The sequence below is a fragment of the Podarcis gaigeae genome (genome assembly GCF_964106915.1).
Source record: "Podarcis gaigeae genome assembly, chromosome: 18".
NCBI lineage: Eukaryota > Metazoa > Chordata > Lepidosauria > Squamata > Lacertidae > Podarcis > Podarcis gaigeae.
The window spans coordinates 5,836,609-5,859,726 of NC_139696.1; the positions used below are offsets into that span (position 1 = coordinate 5,836,609).

Sequence of the window (23,118 nt, forward strand, 5' to 3'; positions counted from 1 at the left end):
CGTCGTAGAGAGTTTTGGAGGGTGGTAACAAGAGGGTGATAACAAGAGAAAGGGCCTTTTTCTGCGGTGGCTCCCCGATTGTGGAATAGTCTCCACCATCATTGCATGTCTCTTTACTGAGGCCTTTGGCCATTAAATAATCTATGGCCTGTGAAAGTGAGGCGGGGGGGGGGGGAGAGGACTGTTTATTACTATGAGATATTTCACTATTAGGCTGTATGATATTCACTATGCTATCCAGTTATTCCTAGACACCATCCTGGCTCCCGGGCATCACCAGTGGCCAACAGGCAGGTGCAAAATGCGCCTGGCTAATTTCAAATACTGGCATGAAGCTTCTGCCCACAAATCAGTGTTGCAAATTGCCCAGTGATAACCAACACAGGACTCTTTGTCAGCCACAAGAGAACACTTTTAATATAGACATCGACTTCATACAAGACATGTGGTTTTGGTTTTAACTCATGGTCGAGTTGTAGATTTTCAAAAAAAAAACCCAACAACCTAAAAAAAACTTTTCATAAATTCACAGAAGTGAATCAGAATGACTTGCTTTCTTCAGAGGGTCTTTCCAAAGAGTTTCTCTAACCAGGGAAAGGGTGGGAACAAGACTTGATAGCCACCCGCCACTGGCGTTTATTTACCAAAGACATAGTGTAATGCGACGCCACTACATAGAACCAGATTGTGCATGTTAAAACACAGTTTCAATTCAAAAACAAAAACCCAGGACAGTAAAATGGGGAAAAAAACAAATTTTTAAAAAGGAACTAAAATTACTCCAAAAAGCAACTGAGTTGTCTTACCATTTTCACATCCATTTTTTTAAAAAAATCCCAACAAGAAAGTACAATCCCCAAGCGCTCTCCCTTCGTATTTAAAAAGGCCCCTGCCAAAAAACAAAATTTAGGCATTCCTGTCAATCCGCACGTCTATTTCCCTGCCACGAAGCTGGATCCCGTTCATCATACGGCAGGCTCTTTCGGCGACTTCCGGGGATTCAAATCGGACCACGCCGCACCCTTTGGACTTGCCGTTCTCCATTTTGATGTCTGCATACATGACGTGGCCTGTGGGAGAAGAAGACTCGCTTTAGCCCAGCTCTGTCCTCCTTGCCCAAACCTTGAGCACTACATTCCTTATCAGTTATAGCTCCGCCTGATCCATTTCTGTACTGCTTCCATGTTATTTTGATACCGCCTCTCATAGGAACGCCTTGATTTTAAGTCTGAGAGTTGGACTGGAAGTCTGGAAGAGCAGAGAGATGCTGGCACATAGGCCACTCTGCCTTTTATTAGGTAAAGGGGCCCCTGACCATTAGGTCCTGTCGTGGCCAACTCTGGGGTTGCAGTGCTCATCTCGCTTTATTGGCCAAGGGAGCTGGAGTACAGCTTCTGGGTCACGTGGCCAGCAGGACTAAGCCGCTTCTGGCGAACCAGAGCAGCGCACGGAAACGCCGTTTACCTTCCCGCCAGAGCGGTACCTATTTATCTACTTGCACTTTGACGTGCTTTCAAACTGCTAGGTTGGCAGGAGCAGGGACCGAGCAACGGGAGCTCACCCCGTCGTGGGGATTCGAACCGCCAACCTTCTGATCGGCAAGCCCTAGGCTCTGTGGTTTAACTCACAGTGCCACCTGCGTCCCTTCTGCCTTTTATTAGTGGTACCCAAATGATTTCCTCAAATGTTCAAGCTGTACGACTGCAAACCTGAAGCTCAGTGTCATAGCATCTAATGTCTCAGGTCTTATCTCCAGGTAGGGCTCAGAAAGACTTCATGCCTCCAAACCCCAGAGAGCCACTGCCAGTCGGTGTAGACCGGGGTTTCCCAAACTTGGGTCTCCAGCTGTTTTTGAACTACAATTCCAAATAGGCCTGACCACGGATTCTGGTAGCTACGGATCAGGGGTGTTGTAGTCCCAATGACAGCTGGAGACCCAAGTTTGAGAAACCCTGATGTAGACAATATTGAGACGGGTGGACCCTGTGCAAGGCAGCTTCCTATGTGGACAAACTTAATCAGCAACCCCCATGCAGAGTGAAGTTTTTAGCAAAAGTCTAACCCATGGGTAGGCAAACTAAGGCCCGGGGGCCGGATTTGGCCCAATCGCCTTCTAAATCCGACCCACGGACAGTCCAGGAATCAGCATGTTTTTACATGAGTGGAATGTGTCTTTTTATTTAAAATGCATCTCTGGGTTATTTGTGGGGGCTGCCTGGTGTTTTTACTTTAGTAGAATGTGTGCTTGTATGTAAAATGCATCTCTGGGTTATTTGTGGGGCATAGGAATTCGTTCATTCCTCCCCCCCCCCCAAAAAAAAAAATAGTCCAGCACCCCACAAGGTGTGAGGGACAGTGGACCAGCCCCCTGCTGAAAAGGTTTGCTGAACCCTGGTCTAACACCTCGCCCCCTTGAAATGAGAGCGCCAAGTCTTCAACAATGGGGGAAGGAAGTGGCAAATCCCTCTGGCCCAATCAATGCTGGATCATACGGTAGTCAGGAGGAGATCTACCCTCACTCAGGGGCGTCAGGCAACAATCCTGGCCCCAGACGGCCCCTCCTGGCCCCCGAGTGCCTTCTCCCAACAAGAGAACAGGGGTCGCTATAGGGTTAAACCTGACCACTGCATCTTTCCCACCTGCTCCATCAGAAGAGCCAGCCAAAAGAAAGAGGACTGTGTATCTTCCGGCTGACTGGATGCTTCTCCCGATTTAATAAGTTCAAAATCTTCAAAAATCTCTTCTCAGAGGACAATACGTCTGCCACACAGCCTGCTGTGGGAACTCAGAAGGAAGGAACTGGGAACTGGAGGGGTCTCCCTCCCCACATGGGAGAGGGTCATGCCCGATCTAATCCTGCCTAATAGAGCAACATGGGAAGGACAACTCAGCCCACAAAACGATCCTCTCTCCCCCGCAGGAAAATACACATAGCTCTCCCGTGTCCTTTGGGAATTTCCGGGTCGCTCCTGAATTGAGCTACTCACCACACTCATTGAACTTGTCTTTCAGCATTTTCCACGTGAAATCAAAAGGAAGCTAGGAAGAGAGAGGAAAAAGGAGGAGTCAGAATCACCATCACAGGAGCCCCCAACAACCACCAACCAGAGGTCAGACACCTCCTGTTAGGATATAGTTCCGTTCCACCTTAAAAGAGTCAGGCATGATTGTTGTGTGTCACATGCCTGTTTACTTCCTGCTCACTGGGAGTTTCTGTTTTGTACAGTGGTGCCTTGCAAGACGAAATTAATTCGTTCCACGAGTCTCTTCGTCTTGCGGTTTTTCGTCTTGCGAAGCACGGCTATTAGCTGCTTAGCGGCTATTAGCGGCTTAGAAAAAGGGGAAAAGGGGGGGAAACTCGCAAGAACTCGCAAGACGTTTTCGTCTTGCGAAGCAAGCCCATAGGGAAATTCATCTTGCGAAGCACCTCGAAAAACGGAAAACCCTTTCGTCTAGCGAGTTTCTAGTCTTGCGAGGCATTCATCTTGCGGGGCACCACTGTATATAGCTTTTGTTCTGGCTATTTTCCTGAATGTGAATGCAAGCAGTCATGTTTTTCCTTTGTTCTGATTTACGTTGAATAAAGCTGTAAATATGCTCTCCTGGCTGAATCTTCCATTGTGGAAGCTCTGCAGCAATGGTGTGCACGAGTCTTGGAATGTGTCTGAGGCTCGTGTCGCTAACTGACTGATACTGTTCCAATGGGAGACCGGGAGATCGTCCGGAGACGACGTGGAGGCCTGCTTGATGGCTTCGTCTCCCTGGCAGTATCCCAACACCTCTCCCTTGCTAGGAAACTCAAAATGCTTTCCTACCACGAGACTACATCCAGCCACACAACCTATTGAAGGTTCGAGCCTATGAAAACCTCCCAGCATGCTCAGTTCTGATTTCTCACAGGGGTTGGGGTGGGATGTGGGGTACTGGGCAGAGGGAGGAAAATCTACTTGGAGCCCCAGCCCAAAGCTCAACCCAGCGGCTTGCCATCTTGCCCCCACTCACATTTCTCACAAAAATCTGGCAAGCCTTCCTGGCTACACCGGCGGCGGCGGCGGCAGCAGGTCCTCCGGTCCCGAGGGCGCCAGCGAAGCTTCCGGCGGCAAAGTTCCCCCGGTCCATCTCCATCGTCCTCTCGAAGGTGCCCCCCATGGCGAGCCCCATCCTGTCTAGCCCTGCCCCCATGCCCTGCCCCATGGCGGGCCCCATCCTGTCCATGTTGGTGGCGGCAGCCCCCATGCGGTCGAGCCCCATCCTGTCCATGTTGCTGGCCGCGATGCGGTCCAGTCCCATCCTGTCGATGGAGGCCGCCCCAAGGCGGTCCAGCCCCGCAGGCATCCTGTCCATCACGGGGCCCATTCCTGCGGGCCCCATCCCCGCAGGGACCATGCGGTCCATGCCCAGGCCCATCCTTTCTATGCCGGAGCTCATGCGGTCCACGCCGGCGCCCATGCGATCCATGGTTGTGCCGACGCGGTCCATGGCGGAGCCCATACGGTCCATGCCGAACCCTAGCCCTGTGCCCATCCTCTCCATCCCTGTCCCCATTCGGTCTATCCCGGAGCCCATGCGGTCCATGTTGGACGCCAAGTGGTCTATCCCGAGGGGAGCCATCCGGTCGATGCCGGAGCCCATCCTGTCCACGCCGGAGCCCATGCGGTCCAGCACCAGCCCCATCCTGTCCATCTCGGAGCCCACTCTTTCTATGCCATGCCCCATGCCCGAGGGGAGCCTATCGATGCCCGTGGCCATGCGGTCGAGGCCGGGGGCCATGCGGTCGATGGTGGGGATGCTGGCCCCGCCTCCGCCGCCACCTGCGAAAGAGAAAGAGGAGAGACATCAGCAAGGGAAAGGCAGGAACAAGTCCTCTAAAAAGGGGCAACTCAAGAGACAGACCCAAGCACAATTAGTGTAATTTAAATATTGGAATTAATTGGATTAACAGGTTCACCCACAGCCGCTTCTCCCAGCAGAATACAGGCTCTGAGGTTTGCCTCCTTCCAGGCCCGGAGCCCCATTCTTTAAATTTTCTATTTTACAATTCAGAATATTCAACCTTAAAGATATCAATGACTTCCCTTCTATTTTCAAGTGTACACAATTTCCCCCCATGTTTTCAATAAACAGGGATGTGGGTGGCACTGTGGGTTAAACCACAGAGCCTAGGACTTCCTGATCAGAGGGTCGGCAGTTGGAATCCCTGTGAAGGGGTGAGCTCCCGTTGCTTGGTCCCTGCTCCTGCCAACCTAGCAGTTCGAAAGCACGTCAAAGTGCAAGTAGATAAATAGGTACCACTCCAGCGGGAAGGTAAACGGTGTTTCCATGCGCTGCTCTGGTTTCGCCAGAAGCGGCTTAGTCGTGCTGGCCACATGACCTGGAAGCTGGACGCTGGCTCCCTCAGCCAATAAAGCGAGATGAGCGCCACAACCCCAGAGTCGTCCACAACTGGACCTAATGGTCAGGGGTCCCTTTACCTTTATTCAATAAACATTTTCCAATCTTCTTTAAACATGTTTTTTCTTGTTCTCTTATTCTATATGTTAGGTCCGCAAGCTGAGCAATATTCCATCAGTTTACGTTGCCATTCTTCTTTAGTTGGGACCTTGCTCGTTTTCCGTTTTTGGGCTAACAAGTCATGAGCCACAGTAGTGGCATACCATTTTTGGACACCTGGGGATTTCTGTCTGAATTATCCCCAGCAAAAAGGACTCCACAGCCCCATTTCTCTGCCAGGTTCTGACTTGCTCCACACACTGGTGTGCTCTATGACAAGCTCACATTTTTGAACGAAACTTCAGAATACGGTGGGGTGTGCACTGTGGAGGGTGGCTGGGCAGGGAACCGACCTGGTTATCCTAATCGCCATCTCCTTTCTCTTTGGTTGTCAGGCAAGCAAAGACAAGAACCAGAAAACGCCCTTTTCAAAGTAGGCGGGGGGGGGGGGGAGATGGCAGTGGCTGCTTTGCCGAGCACACACAAGATCCAAGCCTACGAAGGGTTTGTCACAGCTGGGAAGACACAGAGTGGACCACACTTACCTAGCCCCCTGTCCAGGGTGTCCCCAAAGCTACGAGGCATCCCCATTTCGTTCCTCGGGAAGTCTCTTTCAAACCCGCCTCCGATCGCACGGTCCATTTCTGGAAACAAAGAGCAGTTTTTAGTCCTCTGCCAGGAGAGCGGAAAACACAAAGCCAACCGGCAAAGTAAACGAAGCTTTCCAGTCTATACTGACTGGCAGTGGCTTCCCAGAGCTTCTGGCTAAGGACATTTTCATCCCTTACTAGAGACAGTAGGGATTGTTATCGCCATTGTGATAGGAATTTTGAGGTCTTAGATATATGGAAATGTTCCTAACCGCACATACATAGATCAGCACTGGAAGACCGACCTGAAGCCACTTTGATTCCTAAACTGAGCAAATGTTTTCTCTGCAAGGTCAAAGTGGAAAAGCCTCCCCATTGTCTTTTCCTTCACAAATCCTGTCTTAAGGGTATGTCTGTGTTTCAATAGGGTGTGAGCCTGTGACCTGGGCCCAGGAAATAAGTATTTATCACTACAAAAGACTGGCCAGGCTACCTAGGAAATCCAATCAAGTAACCTGCCAGACAAGAGATAAACAAGGACAAGAGAAAAACAACATTTAAATTTCTGTTGTAGACCGCCTTTTCTGTGTAGGTGTGATGGATCTGAGGGGTGGTCTTAGGTTACACCCCTTCTGTGATGTATGATGTTTCTGGGGGTGGTCTTGATCTACAGGGTGGCAATTTCAAAAGTCTTTATAAGGCCTTGCACACTATTTTTCTGGGTCCTCCTCCTTTCCTGCGGGTGAGGGGAGCACCCTGTTGCAACAGTTCAATAAAGATCAAGCTTACTAGCTGCTTTGCTTCTCAATAGTCTCTGTTGGCCTCTGTTATTTTCTCCTACCAATAGGGAACCTATGTAAGGACTCTATATGGGCTCTTGGATACCCCATAAGGGAAAAGGGCAATTTTTGTTTACAACACCATGCAAAGGGAGCGCTCTTGAATACTGGAACTCAAGTCGGTAGAGCATGAGTCTCTTCATCTCAACGTTGTGGGTTCGAGCTCCATATTGGGTGAAAGACTCCTGCACTGCAGGGGGTTGTGATCCCTTCCAACACAACAATTCTATGATTCTTCCACTAAGCTATGACCCATCCCCAAAAATGAGCCCAGGGACAACTTGCCTGGTACCAACACTCATCATTTTGGCACCCTGCAAAGGCATTTCTACTCTCTCAAGCTTTGGGACCCAATTTATCGTTTTGTGCCAGGTAGGTGGGAATTTGCTATCATTTCTATGTTTGCGCATATGTGGGGGAAGGCATTTTTTTTGCATTTGATTATTGTGGACGAACACTTTTATCAGCTGCATTGCTTTTAAATGATGCATTTGTGGCAGATTTTATTACTGTGTTTTCACACTGCTGTAACTATAAGACGCACCAAACCATAAGACGCACCTAGTTTTTGGAGGAGGAAAACAAGAAGAAAAAAATATTCTGAATCCCAGAAGCCAGAACAGCAAGAGGGATCACTGCGCAGTGAAAGCAGGAATCCCTCTTGCTGTTCTGGCTTCTGGGATAGCTGCGCAGCCTGCATTCGCTCCATAAGACGCACACACGTTTCCCCTTACTTTTTAGGAGGCAAAAAGTGAGTCTTATAGAGCAAAAAATACGGTATATATTGGTATGTTGCATAAACTATCCTGTGGTCTTTGGATGAAGGGCAGCATACAGGTTTAATTACTTTTTATTAAATAGTAATAAAAGCACCCGACAAAATAGGCCTGCTAGATGGAATTCAAAATCTACCACGGCCAGAGTCATGCTTCCAATGGCCTTTCTCAAGCAAGAGCTCTCCTCTGTTGTCATCTGGCATTCAAAAGCATACAGCTGGACCACCTATCCGCCCCAGTCAATAAATAATACATTTTATTTATATCCCACCCTCCCCAGCCGAAGCCGGGCTCAGAGCGGCTAACAACAGTAAATGATAAAACATTCTAAAATCATTTCATTATAAAATTAATTCAAATCAAATTGATGGCAACCATTGGGCTAGAGTTCTGTGAGGATTGCCAAAGGAGGGAGTCAGGCTGTGCCCTGGCCAAAGGCCTGGTGGAACAGCTGTCTTGCAGGCCCTGTGGAAAGATGTCAAGTCCCGCAGGGCCCTAGTCTCTTGGGACAGAGCGTTCCACCAGATTGAGGCCACAGCTGAAAAAGCCCTGGCTCTGGTTGAGGCCAGCCTAACCTCTCTGTGGCCTGGGACCTTCAAGATGTTTTTGTTTGAAGACCGTAAGTTCCTCTGTGGGACATACCAGGAGAGGCGGTCCCGTAGGTACGAGGGTCCTAGGCCGTATAGGGCTTTGAAGGTTAAAGCCAGCACCTTAAACCTGATCCTGTACTCCACCAGGAGCCAGTGCAGCTGGTATAGCACTGGGTGAATGTGATCTTGCAGCGAGGACCCCGTAAGGAGTCTCGCCGTGGCATTCTGCACCCGCTGGAATGCAGAAACTCAATGTCCAGGAATAACACGAGTCACAGCCCATCAGCATTTGGAGGGCCGCCCCCAAAAGGTCCCTCATATCCCTGTCAAGACTAAGTGAAAGAGAGACGATCAGAATCAAAGGTTTAAAGAACCTCAGAATCTATATTCAGAAAATCTTATGGGTTTCAGCACCATTCTCCTTCCCAAGCCCTATTAAGCGCAAAGCCGTTTGTGAAGACTGGCAATCTTTTGTCTCACCGCTCATCCTGCCCAGGTTCATCCCAGAAGGGAAACGGCCCAGGTTCTCCATTCCGCTGAAAGGCCCTTCCATCCCTGAATAACAACAATAAAAGCAACAATGAGCAAGTTCCCAAGCCCTCATGCCTTGCCAGCTAACCCATCTGTGGGATTTGAGAGGGCACCAGGCTCAGATTTCAAGAGCTCCAATGGCTCCTTTATTTTCAGACATTAGCGGTATGTAAGGCTTGGGATGCGGGTGGCACTGTGGGTTAAACCACAGAGCCTAGGACTTGCCTATCAGAAGGTCGGTGGTTCGAATCCCCGCGACAGGGTGAGCTCCTGTTGCTCGGTCCCTGCTCCTGCCAACCTAGCAGTTTGAAATCACATCAAAGTGCAAGTAGATAAATAGGTACCGCTCTGACAGGAAGGTAAACGGCATTTCCGTGCGCTGCTCTGGTTCGCCAGAAGCGGCTTAGTCCTGCTGGCCACATGACCCGGAAGCTGTACGCTGGCTCCCTCGGCCAATAAAGCGAGATGAGCACCGCAACCCCAGAGTCGGTCACGACTGGACCTAATGGTCAGGGGTACCTTTACCTTTACCTAAGGCTTGGGACTTTAGAGCTTTCCATCAGGTCAAGCCAACCACTGTCTGACCTACTCTGGAAATGCAGTGTATGAACACATTACATAAAAGTGCTGCAGAGATGGCTTGGGAATATGCACGGCAGGGGAACCTGCTCTGAGGTGAGGGTCGCGTTAAGAATCGCCAGGACCCCGCTGCAATCCTGCCACCGTACACCAGTTCCGGCCCCCGTTCCCCTACTTACCTCCCATTTTGTTCATTCCAAAGCCCAAGCCTTCTATGCCCATTCCTAAAAGAGAACAGACAAGATGAGTGGAAATTATAATAATCATAATTTATTATTTATACCCCGCCCATCTGGCTGAGTTTCCATAGCCACTCTGGGCGGCTCCCAATCAAGTGTTAAAAACAATACAGCATTAAATATTTAAAACTTCCCTGAACAAATGTCTTTTGAAGATAGGATAGCTGCTTATTTCCTTCACATCTGAAGGGAGGGCGTTCCACAGAGCAGGTGCCACTACCGAGAAGGCCCTCTGCCTGGTTCCCTGTAACCTCACTTCTCGCAATGAGGGAACGGCCAGAAGGCCCTCGGTGCTGGACCTCAGTGTCCAGGCAGAACAATGGGGGTGGAGATGCTCCTTCAGGTATACAGGACCAAGGCCATTTAGGACTTTAAGGGACAGCACCAACACATTGAATTGTGCTCGGAAACGTACTGGGAGCCAATGCAGATCTCTCAGGACCAGTGTTATGTGGTCTCGGCGGTTGCTCCCAGTCACCAGTCTAGCTGCCGCATTCTGGATGAATTGCAGTTTCCGGTAGGGTCTCAGCCTGCGTACCAGATTGAGCTGGTAGACAGCCGCCCTGGACACAGAATTAAATTCGAACCTATGGCAGCGTTCAGATTTAGAGGACTGATCCACCTGAGCTGGTATTGTCTGCTGTGGTTTGGCAGCAGCTTCCTAAGGTTCCAGACACAGAGAACAGTCTTTCCCCGCTGCACAACCCTTTCACTGGAGACATAAGGCCAAAAGCCGCCTTCCCTAGTCTAGCATCCCATTTCCCACTGACTCTTCTTGGAAAGAGGACACGAGGATCAACCGTCGCTGGGGCAATCCAGTCAGATGGGCGGGGTAAAAATAATAAAATTATTGTTATTAGCGTTGCCAGTGGCTGGTATTCAGGGACAGACTGCCTCTTGCTCCTGCAGGCTGCATACAGTCACCCTGCCAAGCAGTCACAGATAACTGTTCTCCAAAATGCGCTGGGTCTCTTTTTAAGGGAAGGGCCATTGCCACTCCTGTGGGGGTGGAATATCTAAGAGCCGTGTGAAGGAAATCAAAATCGTTTGCAGCATGTTGCCGGACAGCAGGGACGCAGACGGTTGCTTGCTCTCGATTTAGGCTCAGGCACCGTCTTTACTCCCAAGAGATAAAACTTGTTTGGGACAAACAAGGCGGCGCCGACAGTTCACAAAGAGACAGAGCTTTCGGCTCCATCGGCGTTCTTCCGTATCAGATGATGCTGGACGACAGCTCCCTTTGTCTCTTTCCACCAGCCGTGCTGGCTAGGTCTGGTAGGAGCTGAGAGTCTAAACACACCTGAAAGGCCAGCTTTCCCCTATATCTGCCATATATCTTTAAAGCCTTAAACGGCCTTGGTCCAGTATACCTGAAGGAGCGTCTCCACCCCCATCATTCCGCCTGGATACTGAGGTCCAGTACCGAGGGCCTTCTGGCGGTTCCCTCATTGCAAGAAGTGAGGTTACAGGGAACCAGGCAGAAGGCCTTCTCGGTGGTGGCGCCCTCCCTGTGGAACGCCTTCCCACCAGATGTCAAAGAGAAAAACAACTACCAGACTTTTAGAAGACATCTGAAAGCAGCCCTGTTTAGGGAAGCTTTTAATGTTTAATAGACTACTGTATTTTAATATTTTGTTGGAAACCGCCCAGAGTGGCTGGGGAAACCCAGCCAGATGGGCAGGGTATAAATAATAAATTATTATTATTATTAGAGCAGATTTAGACGAATAGGGTGCTCTTCAGACGCTGCTGGATTATTGTCCAAAACCACTTTGAAGCCCATATCGTGTTATCGGTTTCATAATCTTTGACCTGGCAATAGATCACGAAACATGATGCGTGTGTGATGCAAAAATCACAATGCGGAAGAAACCGTGAAGCCAGCCAATGCCTCTACACAGCGCCCTCCTTATTTCAGACATTGTGATGTATCGGTGTATCGCGATGTTTAGCTGGCGATGTATCACAAAGTTTGAAAACCAGATCCATCCTTATTTCAGACCAGCACAGAAAGCATGACATCCAGAAACGTGGCAGAACGCTAGAGGAGACAGCAAAGGAAAGAGCCCGGCCCCAGTTCCTCGCTCACCTCCGGGTCCCAGGTTGCCCATACCCAAACCCTTGTTCAAATGGTTTGCATCAATAGGTATTCCTCCTGGCCCCAGGCCCATGCCAATGCCTCCGAGTCCATCTGCAAAAGAGGAGAGGTTCAAAAACCAGCCATCAGTATCAGTGTGCATTCACTCCCTCCCTGGAAAGAGAGAACAGGCTAGATCCCTCCTTGCTGCCCTTCCGTCGGCAAACGGAAACCTTGTTCCAAAGGGCTTTGGTAACTGAGCGCTTTAAATGAAGTGGCTGGTGCCGGGCAGTTTTTCTTGTAACTATTGGTGTGTTGTTGTTTTTTATAGAATATTTATTAAGGTTTTTAATAATAATACAATAAAGGCAAAAAGAAAAAAAAAGAAAAAATAGTAACAAAAATACGAAAGTAAAAATAATTTAAAAAAAGAAACATGCAGATTTTCCATTTCTCACTTTCCTTTAACATGTTTCCCGGACCTCCTCATACCTCCCTTTTTTGTATTCCAATTCAAATTGTTAGTTCAGCAAATCCTTGCCATTAAGTTTTAACCGGTTTCTGAGCCTGTTTCTCATATTCCCTTAAAGCATTACAGCTGGAAACCACTTAATTTCTATCCAACATCATTCTAACATTCATTAATTTTACAATATTTCTGTAGGTAGTCTTTAAATTTCTTCCATTCTTCTTCCGCCGACTCTTCTCCCTGGTAACTATTGGTGTGTTTCAAATAGTTTTTATACGTATATATAGCTTTAGTTCCCTTTCATGGATCACTGCCTTGTCGTGGCGAAGGGGCTTGAATCACTCAAGAGAAGCTATGAGCTATGCTGTGCAGGGCCACCTAAGACGGACAGGTCATAGCCAAGAGTTTAGACTAAACGTGATCCACCTGGAGAAGGAACTGGGAAACCACTCCAGTATTTTGCCAAGAAAACTCCATGGACATAGAAAAGGAAAAGCTTTCAGAAGAAAGTGAGTTTCCAAGGCATGCTCTGGTCCATGGGGTCACGGAGAGTCGAACACGACTAAGACGACTAAACAACATAGCTTTAGTTGGTTTTATATTCGTTTTTCCACATTTTAAGTCAGTTTTAAACCATTGCAGGATATGCCTAAGTGGGGTTTTCGCCAAGCTCATGACAGAAGCTCCTATGTACGCCGTGCCAGAAATGGAGGGGAGAAATTAGGAATCTGGAACATGACTGGGAGGCAGCAAGGAGGAGGAAGACTCAAGGAAAAGATAGTTGTGGGGGGCCGAAAGAGAGATATGCAAGAAGATAATGGGCTGCAAGATAAAGCAGCTGGCTCCCCTGAATGTTCCTCAAAGAGAGATAATGAAGATATGGTCTGCAAGCTAATTAAAGGACTGCCCCCCCATACCTCAAGTCTCCACAGGGTACCATGGCACACTCGTTGACAACTAATGTCACATACTAATTTTAAAGTGCCCAGACAGCATAGCCCACTGGCCATCAGAATTTAACTTTTTACGGTGGGAAATAGCAGCAGAGCAAGCAAATTTCCCCGGTGACAAGAACACACTGTTCCACAGGGCAGATGTGCGAGCTACTTCCCACGGGGAGTAACACAGCCATTTCTTGCGTAACCTTTTCTGGAGATACTTACGAGGAAGCTGCTGGGGCCGCTCCGGAGGGAAGAAGTCCCCTTTCGGCAAGGCTCGCTCGTCCTGAAATATCAGAGGCAGAGATCGATACAAAGCCGAATGCAGCAGATGCCTGCTGTAGCATTCGATTTTGCAAACAACTGTGGGACACCCTCCCACCATATGAAAATCATAAACAGGCTTTTGATGGCAGCTCTGCATAGGGAAGCTTTTAATGCATGGGTAGGCAAGCTAAGGCCCGGGGGGGGGGGGATCCAGCCCAATCGCCTTCTAAATCCGGCCCACGGACAGTCTGGTAATTGGCGTGTTTTTACATGAATAGAATGTGTCCTTTTATTTAAAATGGATCTCTGGGTTATTTGTGGGGCATAGGAATTCGGTCACACCACCCACAAAATATACCATATTTTTTGCTCTCTAAGACTCACTTTTTCCCTCCTAAAAAGTAAGGGAAAATGTGTGTGCGTCTTATGGAGCAAATGCAGGCTGCGCAGCTATGCGGCTTAGCGTCTATTAACGGCTTAGCGGCTATTAACGGCTATTAACGGCTTAGCAGCTTTAAGAAAAAGGAAACAAACTCACAAGAACTCGCAAGACATTTCGTCTTGCGAAGCAAGCCCATAGGGAAATTCGTCTTGCGGAACGACTCAAAAAACGGAAAACTCTTTCGTCTTGCGTGCTTTTCGTCTTGCGAGGTACCACTGTATACATTATATGCATGGCATATAAATATTATTATTGTTCTACTTACCATCTTCACATGCATCGGTCTATCGAACAGCAGCTGCCCATTGAACATGGCTGTGATTTGGGTCAAGAAGCGTACGTCATGGATTAGCCTGACAAAGCCCTGAAGAGATGACCCCTGCAAGCACCTGGCAGCTTTTTGTTTAGTCTGACCAGATCCACCTCCTTCTCCAACCGGCAGCTGCCAAAGCGTGACACTCGAACCACGAGTCTATCAGCAGAGGCCATCAACCTTTTGGAGCCCATGGACATATTCAGAGCGCTGAGGTTCTCTAGGCGCTTTTCTCCTACATTCCCCACCCCCATCTATACTGCTCCAGGTCTGGGTCAAAGTCAGAGCCACTGGAATTAAAATTAATGCTCTTAAATTTGCATGATGGGGCTCCCAAAAAACCACCATCCAATTAAAGCTTATAGATTGCACTGTTTTTTTAAAAAAAGAAAAACCACAGGCTGATGCATGCCTGCACCCTAGTTCCAATTTTGCGGAACTGCCTTCAGGCTGAATTCAGACAGGCCTTCTCCCTAGTGAACTTCAGGTGCCCGGTGGAGACTTTTTAATTTTCAGCAGGCGTTTTAAGGAAGCCTTTCTGGTTAATTTTAAGTCTCTCTTTTGTAACACCACAGCACACGGCTTGGAAACGATGGTGTTAACTGGCATGAAGAAATAAATAAACGGAACCACCAATAATCACTGAGGACATCTATGGACACAGAGGCATAGAATTTCATGGTGGGGTGGTGTAAAGACTGAAAAATATATGAAATTTTAAATAAATCAGCTTTACAATGTACACACCTAACTCTTCCTCAGTACTTCAGCCACAGGTGGAGGGTCACATGGCAAAATCCTGAACCAAGTTTAAAAAGATTCCCTGCATGTAGAAAGCTAGCATGCCGGCGGAAGTTCTAGCTGAGAGATAGAGAACTTGTGGCCTGCCAGGTAACACCAAATTTCAACTCTCATCAGCCTCTAGGGGTCAGGGGTGATGGAAGGGTACATCTGGAGGGTTGCAGATTCCCCTACCCCATAGCTAACCTCAGCTTCTCATTGACATTAGTTTTTTTCTACAGAGATTGTGAGGTTCCCCCCCCCATGCACAGCAACAGTGAACAGTGTGAGCCTCAAACAGCCAGTCCAAAAACAGATTCCCACCTCAAATGCTGTTTGTATGAACTAGCCCTTAGATCAGAGCTTCCCAAACCCGTGTCCCCAGCTGTTTCTGGACTACGACTCCCAGCATCCCTAGCTAGCAGGACCAGTGGTCAAGAACGATGGGAGCTGTGGTCCAAAAACAGCTGGGGACCCAAGTTTGAAAAACCCAGCTTGGTTAAGGTTGGGACACAGAGGTGAACCACCAGCATCTCCACCAAAAAGCCCATAGATTATTCCCTGGGTGTACATGCAGGAATTCTGCACTTGTGCGCTCTTCGGCTATCACCCTTCCCACCCCCCCCCCAGCCCCAGAGAAAGATACAAATGGCCTGAACAGCTTCAATAGCCTGCTCAAAAGTCACTGTGCCGATGCCCCGGCTCTTCCCGTCTTTGTCTTCCAGGATGTCTGCCCGGACCACTACGCCAGCCATGCTGAACACCTCCTTCAGCTTCTTCCAGCCAACTTTGTAATCCAGCTGAAGGAGGCGAGGGAGAACTGTTAGTGTTTGTACGAAAATGTATTTTACAAAGAACAGATTACACCGGGCGAAAAGGAAACCTATGTACAGTCATACCTCGGGTTGAAGGTGCTTCAGGTTGAGCGCTTTCGGGTTGTGCTCCGGAAGTAATGGAGCGTGTTACTTCCAGGTTTTGCCGCTCGCGCATGCGCAGGCGCTCAAAATGATGTCACGCGCATGCGCGGAAGCAGCAAAACGCAACCTACGCACACACAGACGTGCCTTACATTCTATTCGGGATGCGAACGGGGCTCTGGAACGGATCCCATTCGCATCCCGAGGTACCACTGTAATGCAATGTAACAACTGCAAATCTTGCGACTCCAATGAAGGTCAATGCTGAATCCATTGCCTTCACCATTTGTCAACTACCTGTTAAAGTGAGCATCTGTGTCTCTGAGGTAGTGACATGGGTGGGGGCTGGCTGGCTGTTTTGCCGTTGTTTTGTTGAGCATGAAGACACTGTTTCCGGAAGGAGTTGGTGAGGACAGAGAAGCTATAATTTATGTACTGCTTCAAAGGAGTTTTAGAAGAAGCAAGAAGACCCTCTCTGGGGCTCAAGGGAGAGAAACACATTGTACAGTGGTACCTCTGGCTGCAAATGGGATCCGTTCTGGAGATCCGGCCGCATCCTGAGGAATTTGCAACCGGAGGTGCCACTTCTGCGCATGTGCGCGGTGCGTAGAGCACTTCTGCGCATGCGGCAAAACCCGGAATTTGCCGTGTTCGCATCCTGAAAGATACACAACCAGAGGTGTGCGTATCTAGAGCTACCACTGTATTAGACTCGATATGCATAAATACTACTGCTCGTTAATAGTCGCCATCCTGCAAGCAAAACGTCTTGCGTGTGGCGTCTACTTCATCGCTAGGGCTTTGAGGGTGAAACCGCTGCATCGCTCTGCGCGACTCAGAAGAATAGCTAACAAGAACACAGTGCTTAAGCAACAGAAGAGTGACCTTTAAGGTCAAAAGCCAACAAAGCACAGATAGGACGAAAAGTTAGCCTGAGGGGCGGCTTGTATCTCAGTATCATTCAGAAATATCTCTGAGCAGAATCAACCACAACACAGCATACAAATGGAGCTCAGCTGTGTTAAAACCACCCAGAAGACCTGTTTCACATAAAGCAGGCATAGGCAAACTCTGGTCCTCCAGATGTTTGGGACTACAATTCCCATCATCCCTGACCATCAGTCCTGTTAGCTAGGGATGATGGGAATTGTAGTCCCAAACATGTGGAGGGCCAGAGTTTGCCTATGCCTGACATAAAGGAACAGCTCTCAAGCAGCATTTTTACTGCATTAAGAGCTGACCAAGCTAAAAGTTAACCCGTTAGCTGGAAGAGCCCCCTGGACACAAAATTAAGACACACCTTCCCACGCCTCACCCTTCCTTTTATATGGAGTGGACAATGGTGCTTTTGAGAATCAGAAGAGCTCTCTGTTGCCACACTTTGTTGTGGTGATATGTTATTGTTAACAAGGGGACCCTGATGTGTACCTTTCCAACATACTCCATTCTTTCCCCCCAGTCAGTCAGAATGCCATTAGGTTTCTCTCTCTCCCCCCCCCCCCTCTGATCTGTATTCCCTAAAGGCATTTTCTACTTTGCAAAGCCAGGGATCTCAAACAGTGGATGGTGCTGTTTTGGAGACATAAGGATCCAAATGTGAAAAAGGAAAAAAGAAGACGACTGTGTAGGATTAAATAGTTTGCTTGCTTTTTCCTCTATCCTCTCATCTCTATTAGGGAGGGGTAGGGATCGCCATGCTCCCACATCTCTGTTCATCACTTTGCAAATACTAGATGCTTTTTTTTAAAAAAAAAAAACCCTATCAGTAGGGGTGGGGAGGTTCAGTGCAAGACCTCTTCCGCCCCTCACCATCACACTGCCTTTAGGGCAAGAAAGAAAGCAGAGGACGGATAAGAAAATACACTCAAAATATCCTGCTGCATAAAGGCAAAGGCATGTTAAGATGTTCAGCTGCCCTGACGCCAGTGGCAGAACCTTCCCAAGCAAATGCAAGATGCAAAAATTTCAAGAAGCTGCGAAACCACCAGGCTCCTTAAGGGACAACACAGATGACACAGCGCCCGAGCAAAGGCAAGACAAAGGGGCCACTCACATTGGCCACAAAGACCGTGCTCCCAAGCCTGCCTGCTTGCAGGGCATGAATGATCTCGTTGGGGATGTTTGGGTTATTGAGGATGCTGGGAGGGATGTTGATCATCCCGGGGCCGCCGGGACCGGGGCCGATCCCCATCCCGCCACCAGATGCAGCCATGGCCTTCTGTACGGCTCTCCTCACATGCTCTCCATCAGGATCCTAGGACAGAAAGGGGGGAGGGGGTTAGGCAAGCTCTCACCCTGCAGAGCAGCCGGAAAGCCAGCTGTCTAAGAAAGCTAGAGGTCAGGGAAGCATTTGTGCTCAACCTTCATGCTGGTAGGATGACTTCCGATGTAGGCAAGAGCAGTGAATCATGTGAGACCTGGAAGGGGAAATTGATACAGCCCAGACACAGGTTGCTCAGCCCTGTGGTGTAGTGGTTAAGAGTGGTGGACTCGTAATCTGGTGAACCGGGTTCGCTTCCCCGCTCCTCCACATGCAGCTGCTGGGTGACCTTGGGCCAGCCACACTTCTCTGAAGTCTCTCAGCCCCACTCACCTCACAGAGTGTTTGTTGTGGGGGAGGAAGGGAAAGGAGAATGTGAGCCGCTTGGAGACTCCTTCGGGTAGTGATAAAGAAGGATATCAAATCCAAACTCTTCTTCTTCCTTATGAGAACTATCCTGTGGCACTGGAATTCTTGGGGGGGGGGGGCCTCCACTACATTGTCTTATGGAAGCGAGACAGGGCAGGGGGAGAGACAGGCAGCTGCAGCCTCCATAGGCTCACCTCTTTCACTTTCAAGGGCCGCCCGCTGAGGCTGTGCTTGTTGAGAACCTCCACAGCCTTCTTCATGCTCTCTTCCATCTTGAACTCGACAACACTGCAGGGGGGGGGGGGAGAAAAAAAAGAAACCCAAACAGAATCACAAAGGGCTCCCGGATGTCACCCGCGCCCCCCGTTCCATGCCCAGTTGCTACAATAAGGTGGTTCAGCTACTTACGCACATCCCTTTCGACGTGGAAATTTCATGGCAGGCAGGGAGGAGCAGAGCGCAGAGCAGGAAGGAAAAGGAACAGGTCAGTAAAGAGCCAGATGAGCTTAAGATATTTTAAAAGGATACTTGTTTGTCTTTACAGTCGTTAAGGTCAAAATTTTGCTCTTTTAACAAGCGGCAGAACTATTTACCTGCATCCTAGAAGCTACATGGCTAGGGCTGACGCAAAAGGAGTAATGATATGCAGACAAGACTCCCAACTTCTCTCAGAGACGTCACTCTTCGAGCTCCTACTTGCCTCTAGGACATCCAACCTCTAGCCACTCTACCCCCAAAAGAAATCAGCCTTCAGGGAAGAGTCTGAAACTACTTTCCACTGAACTGAAAAGCAATGGACGCCTGCAACAGCTATCTTCATTTTTTACATTTAGACACAGACTGCCATGGAGTTCTGACATTTATGCAACCTCTCTCTTCCACACCGAGCTTACAAAGGTCAGCAACGAGAACCACGAGAAACATTTAGGCTAAGGATTTGGACGTTCATGTACCAGTAAAGAAAGTACACAAGGACCCATGCGTAAGTCATACAGCCAAACACCAAAAGAGGGCAGCAGAGGGTTGCTGCTGCGTCTAACATGCCCCATGTCCACCTCCTCCCACCCCACACCAAGCAGCTCTGGGGCAGCGCCGACGATAAAACCATACACACTACGCATCCCAAGTTCATTTGGTTCCACACCGTTAACAGTTACATTATTTATTTTTTTATCATTATTTTTTTGGTCATGTAGTAAAAATCCACGGAAGAAATTCTCTCGGAGACTTACCCTTGACTTTCCTTCAGCGTCCATTAAGAGCTCCACGTATGTTACCTCACCAACTACAAATGAGATTCCAGACGGTACATAGACCAAGGGAGAAAGCCAAGAAAACAAGGGGGATTTAGAACAATCGTCAACAACCTTATATGGAGCCTTTGCCTTATTAAAAGCCCAGGAACACTCCACATTTGCTAGTCCACCGCAACTTGGCGTTACAGGTGTGTGATACGTATCAAACCAGAGTCGAACACATATCCTTGATTTCCTCGCACTAGGTAACCATGCCTTTCAAGTTTCCCTCAGGCTTTGATACCCGTTCATCTCGGGGGACTGAGAGGAGAGATGGAAACCTTGCATGGGATATTGTCACCCTCTTTAGCCAAACCCTCGAAACTAATTAACGCTTAAGAATATTAAGAAGGGCCCTGCTGGATCTAGTCCAGCACCCTGTTCCCAGGGAGGCCAACCAGACAGATGCCTATGGGAGGCACACAAACAGAGCCACTCTCCCCACAACAGTGGAGGCAGCCTTCAGGGTTACCGTACCTGTTGGCAGCCTGATCCTCTGTTAACTTGTCTAATCCTCTTTTAAAGGCACCCAAGTCAGTGGTGATCGCTGCCTCTTGCAGGAGGAAATTTAATAGCTTAACCATGTGTGAGGAAGCCCTTTCTTTTGTCTGTCCTGCAATCGTCCCACATTAAGCTTCACTGGATTACTCCTAGTTTTAGTGCTATGAGACAAGGAGAAAACATTTTCTCTATCCAGTGCATCATTTTTGACACTTCCATCTTGTCCCCTTACTTGCCTTTTCTCTATACTGGAAAACCCCTTCCTCATAGGAGAGTTTAGAGTCTATTTAACAGAAGACCAGGTTGGTTTTTCCTACTCCCAAGTTGCCCCTGAATTCAGGATTCTATTTATGCCATGTGGCTAAATCCTGAATTTACAGGCATCTCCTACTTTTCCTCAAAGGAGCTACAGGTAGTGCAAAAGGGTTTGCACTTCAACCTGACTCCTCTCATCCAACTAGTACAACACACTAGCCCTTTCCACTTCCACACTTCTTTCTCCACAGTGACCAGATGTGAGTTTTCCAATACAGATTTTGCTTTGCGCTGCTTTTCAGCAATCAAAAACCTGCAATTCTGGTTTCCGCCATTTGCTGCTGCTCCCCAAGTCTGGGTTAAAATAAGCGTCATGGGGGGGGGCGGAGGGAAATATTACACTTTACGCTAGAAAGCATGTGATCTACTTAAATTATTGGGCTGAACTTCACAGCCCAAAACCCATTCCTCCCAAACACTGTCCTAAGAGAGAGGCTTGAAACAAGTCCCATCCCACAAGGGGTCTAAGTCCAGACCACATCACTTTACCAAAGCTCTTCTGAGTCAACACTGGGTCAGCGTTTGAAAGTAGCCAGGCGACAGTTGCATTTTGCAACTGGCAACGCGCCTTTTGTGACTGAATGGAGATGTCCAGGCATCACTTTTGAAGTCTAGCATCTCCACCTGCCTGTCCTGGTGAATAATCCAGTTCCCAGGAACCACATGGCTCCTAGATTTTGTATCCCATTGCTCTGTGTACTGATTTAGGTGGAGAAATATCAAGAACACTGGCATAAAGTTAAATAAAAAAAAGGATAACGTACCACACACCTGTAACGTTAAGTTTCACCAACAAGTGATAAAGCTGAAATGACTTCACCGAGAGGAGGACACCATTAAAAACATTTCAAAGAGAGGCATCCAAAACACACCAGGTGAGATCTGAACAGACCACAACACTTAAAAGTCTTCTAAACCATACTTACTGGCACCAAAGATGCCTCTGGAGTTACTATTATAAATCCCACGGTTGTTGAGTGATGGAGCAGCAGTCTGTCACCTCAGTTTAGCTGATGCTCCTAAACCTGAACCTGGGGGCCCTGTAATTCTTACATACAAAAACCCAGAATGCTAACCGTTTTTAGAACCACATCCCTAGTTCTTGGAACTATGGTGACTTGCATCAAGAGTAATTAATTTGGACTGCCTTAAGCAATCGTTTTTGGTGAATGGGGCTGGGGGGGGGGAAGCAGCTTTAAGCGATGCCAGATTAATCAACTCTGGGCTGCAGTCACAAAACCCAAGAACGCTCTCATCTGTACATAACACACTAAGCTATCTGCAGAGAGAACGAAGAGGATTTCTCTTTTTTTTCCTCCCAGGATCACCTGCCAGGATAAGCAGCTGAGCAGAGCAACAAGAGGAAAAGCGGTCCCACGTTAAGATTTTGGCATCCGCGCGAGCTGAAGGAAAGGCCGAAACACACAAGCTCAGCGCAGGGCTTGCAGTGGGACACATCTATGAACACACACGTTCCTATTCGCCAATATTCCACGCACGGCGTAGATCAGTAACTGTCACGTTCCAAAGCGGCGTTCCATTCAATGTAACGAAACCATAGCTGGAAGGAGGACCGGACAGTTAGCCTGTAAATCCACCATCTGTTGAAAACTACTGAGATCTCTGAGGCTACCAACACGCACCACACTGAGTGTTGACATGTTACGTGTGAAAGGGCCACATAGCCCTAATGGGGTTGTGCGTGTAATCCCCATTTGCCTCAAGGGAACCTTCCCTGCACTTCCTTCGGCTCCTAAGCACGTTAGCCATCGTTCTCCACTTTAAGCCACGGGGACCCTAAGTTTCAAAGCACGTGACCCAAATTTATTTCCCAATTTATAATGCGTTTCCAGAGATGCCCTCCAGGAGGATGGATTCCCCCCCCCCCTTTATTTCCCACCCAAATATTTGCTCTGTAGCTCATTATTCGGCTGTGAACAGATTATAGTTTGGTTCCAATTCTGTGTTGACTTTTGGGATGAAAAATATGACTGTGGGGGGAGTTCTTTATTTGAAACGTGGTGGAATCACTTCTTTTGGCCAAATTTCCCTCGGAACTGTAAATCTTTGTAAGGATTTAGGACAAAGCTATGACTGGAATGGAGGAGCCAATCAAGTCACCCTTTTGCAAGACGAAAAGGGAAAGGCGGGGGAAGGCAACCCATCCTCCTTTGGAGTTCACTCTTAAACGGTCCTGGATATTCAACAACAAAAGCAAGATTGCATCAACCAGGAAGAAGGCTGCTCTCCTCCTCCTCAGCGGCAAAACGTGTCCAGACCCATGAAAGGCTTCAAAAGCATTTCCAATATTTGGGGGGGAAAAGCTCACACCAGGCCCTGATGATAGAAGTCTCGCCTCTTCCAAGGGACTGCAAAGACTCTTTTGCTCTGAAGCCGTCTAGACAATGCCAAACACCTGCACACACAGGACGCATCCTGTGAGGGCACAGCAGCTAGCATGCACCATCGGGAGAGCCTGTCCTCAAAAAAACCTTGCTTCTTCAACATAGCTACAGCTACCCAGAATCACCTCTGGCACGC

At 48.4% G+C, this 23,118-nt stretch overlaps 1 protein-coding gene across 4 annotated transcripts in view; it reads right to left on the minus strand.

Moving 5' to 3' along the window:
* Nucleotides 1-390: 390 nt before the first annotated feature.
* The window catches only part of HNRNPM (heterogeneous nuclear ribonucleoprotein M), a 25,731-nt gene continuing 3,003 nt past the window's right edge, over nt 391-23,118 (minus strand). The window contains exons 3-15 of one of the 4 annotated variants that reach the window (XM_083720418.1): nt 19,699-19,751; nt 18,661-18,754; nt 17,891-18,091; nt 15,567-15,720; nt 14,093-14,142; nt 13,344-13,404; nt 11,724-11,825; nt 9,575-9,619; nt 8,766-8,840; nt 6,036-6,134; nt 4,003-4,811; nt 2,988-3,039; nt 391-1,070 (exon numbers count right to left, since the gene is read on the minus strand). In XM_083720418.1, the coding sequence (XP_083576544.1) occupies nt 907-1,070; nt 2,988-3,039; nt 4,003-4,811; nt 6,036-6,134; nt 8,766-8,840; nt 9,575-9,619; nt 11,724-11,825; nt 13,344-13,404; nt 14,093-14,142; nt 15,567-15,720; nt 17,891-18,091; nt 18,661-18,738 (1,890 nt within the window). In that variant the 5' untranslated portion in view covers nt 18,739-18,754; nt 19,699-19,751 and the 3' untranslated portion in view covers nt 391-906. Of the gene's footprint in view, nt 1,071-2,987; nt 3,040-4,002; nt 4,812-6,035; nt 6,135-8,765; nt 8,841-9,574; nt 9,620-11,723; nt 11,826-13,343; nt 13,405-14,092; nt 14,143-15,566; nt 15,721-17,890; nt 18,092-18,660; nt 18,763-18,874; nt 19,752-23,118 lie in introns of those variants that run through there. The other 3 variants (XM_083720420.1, XM_083720417.1, XM_083720419.1) reach the window with 3 other exon arrangements.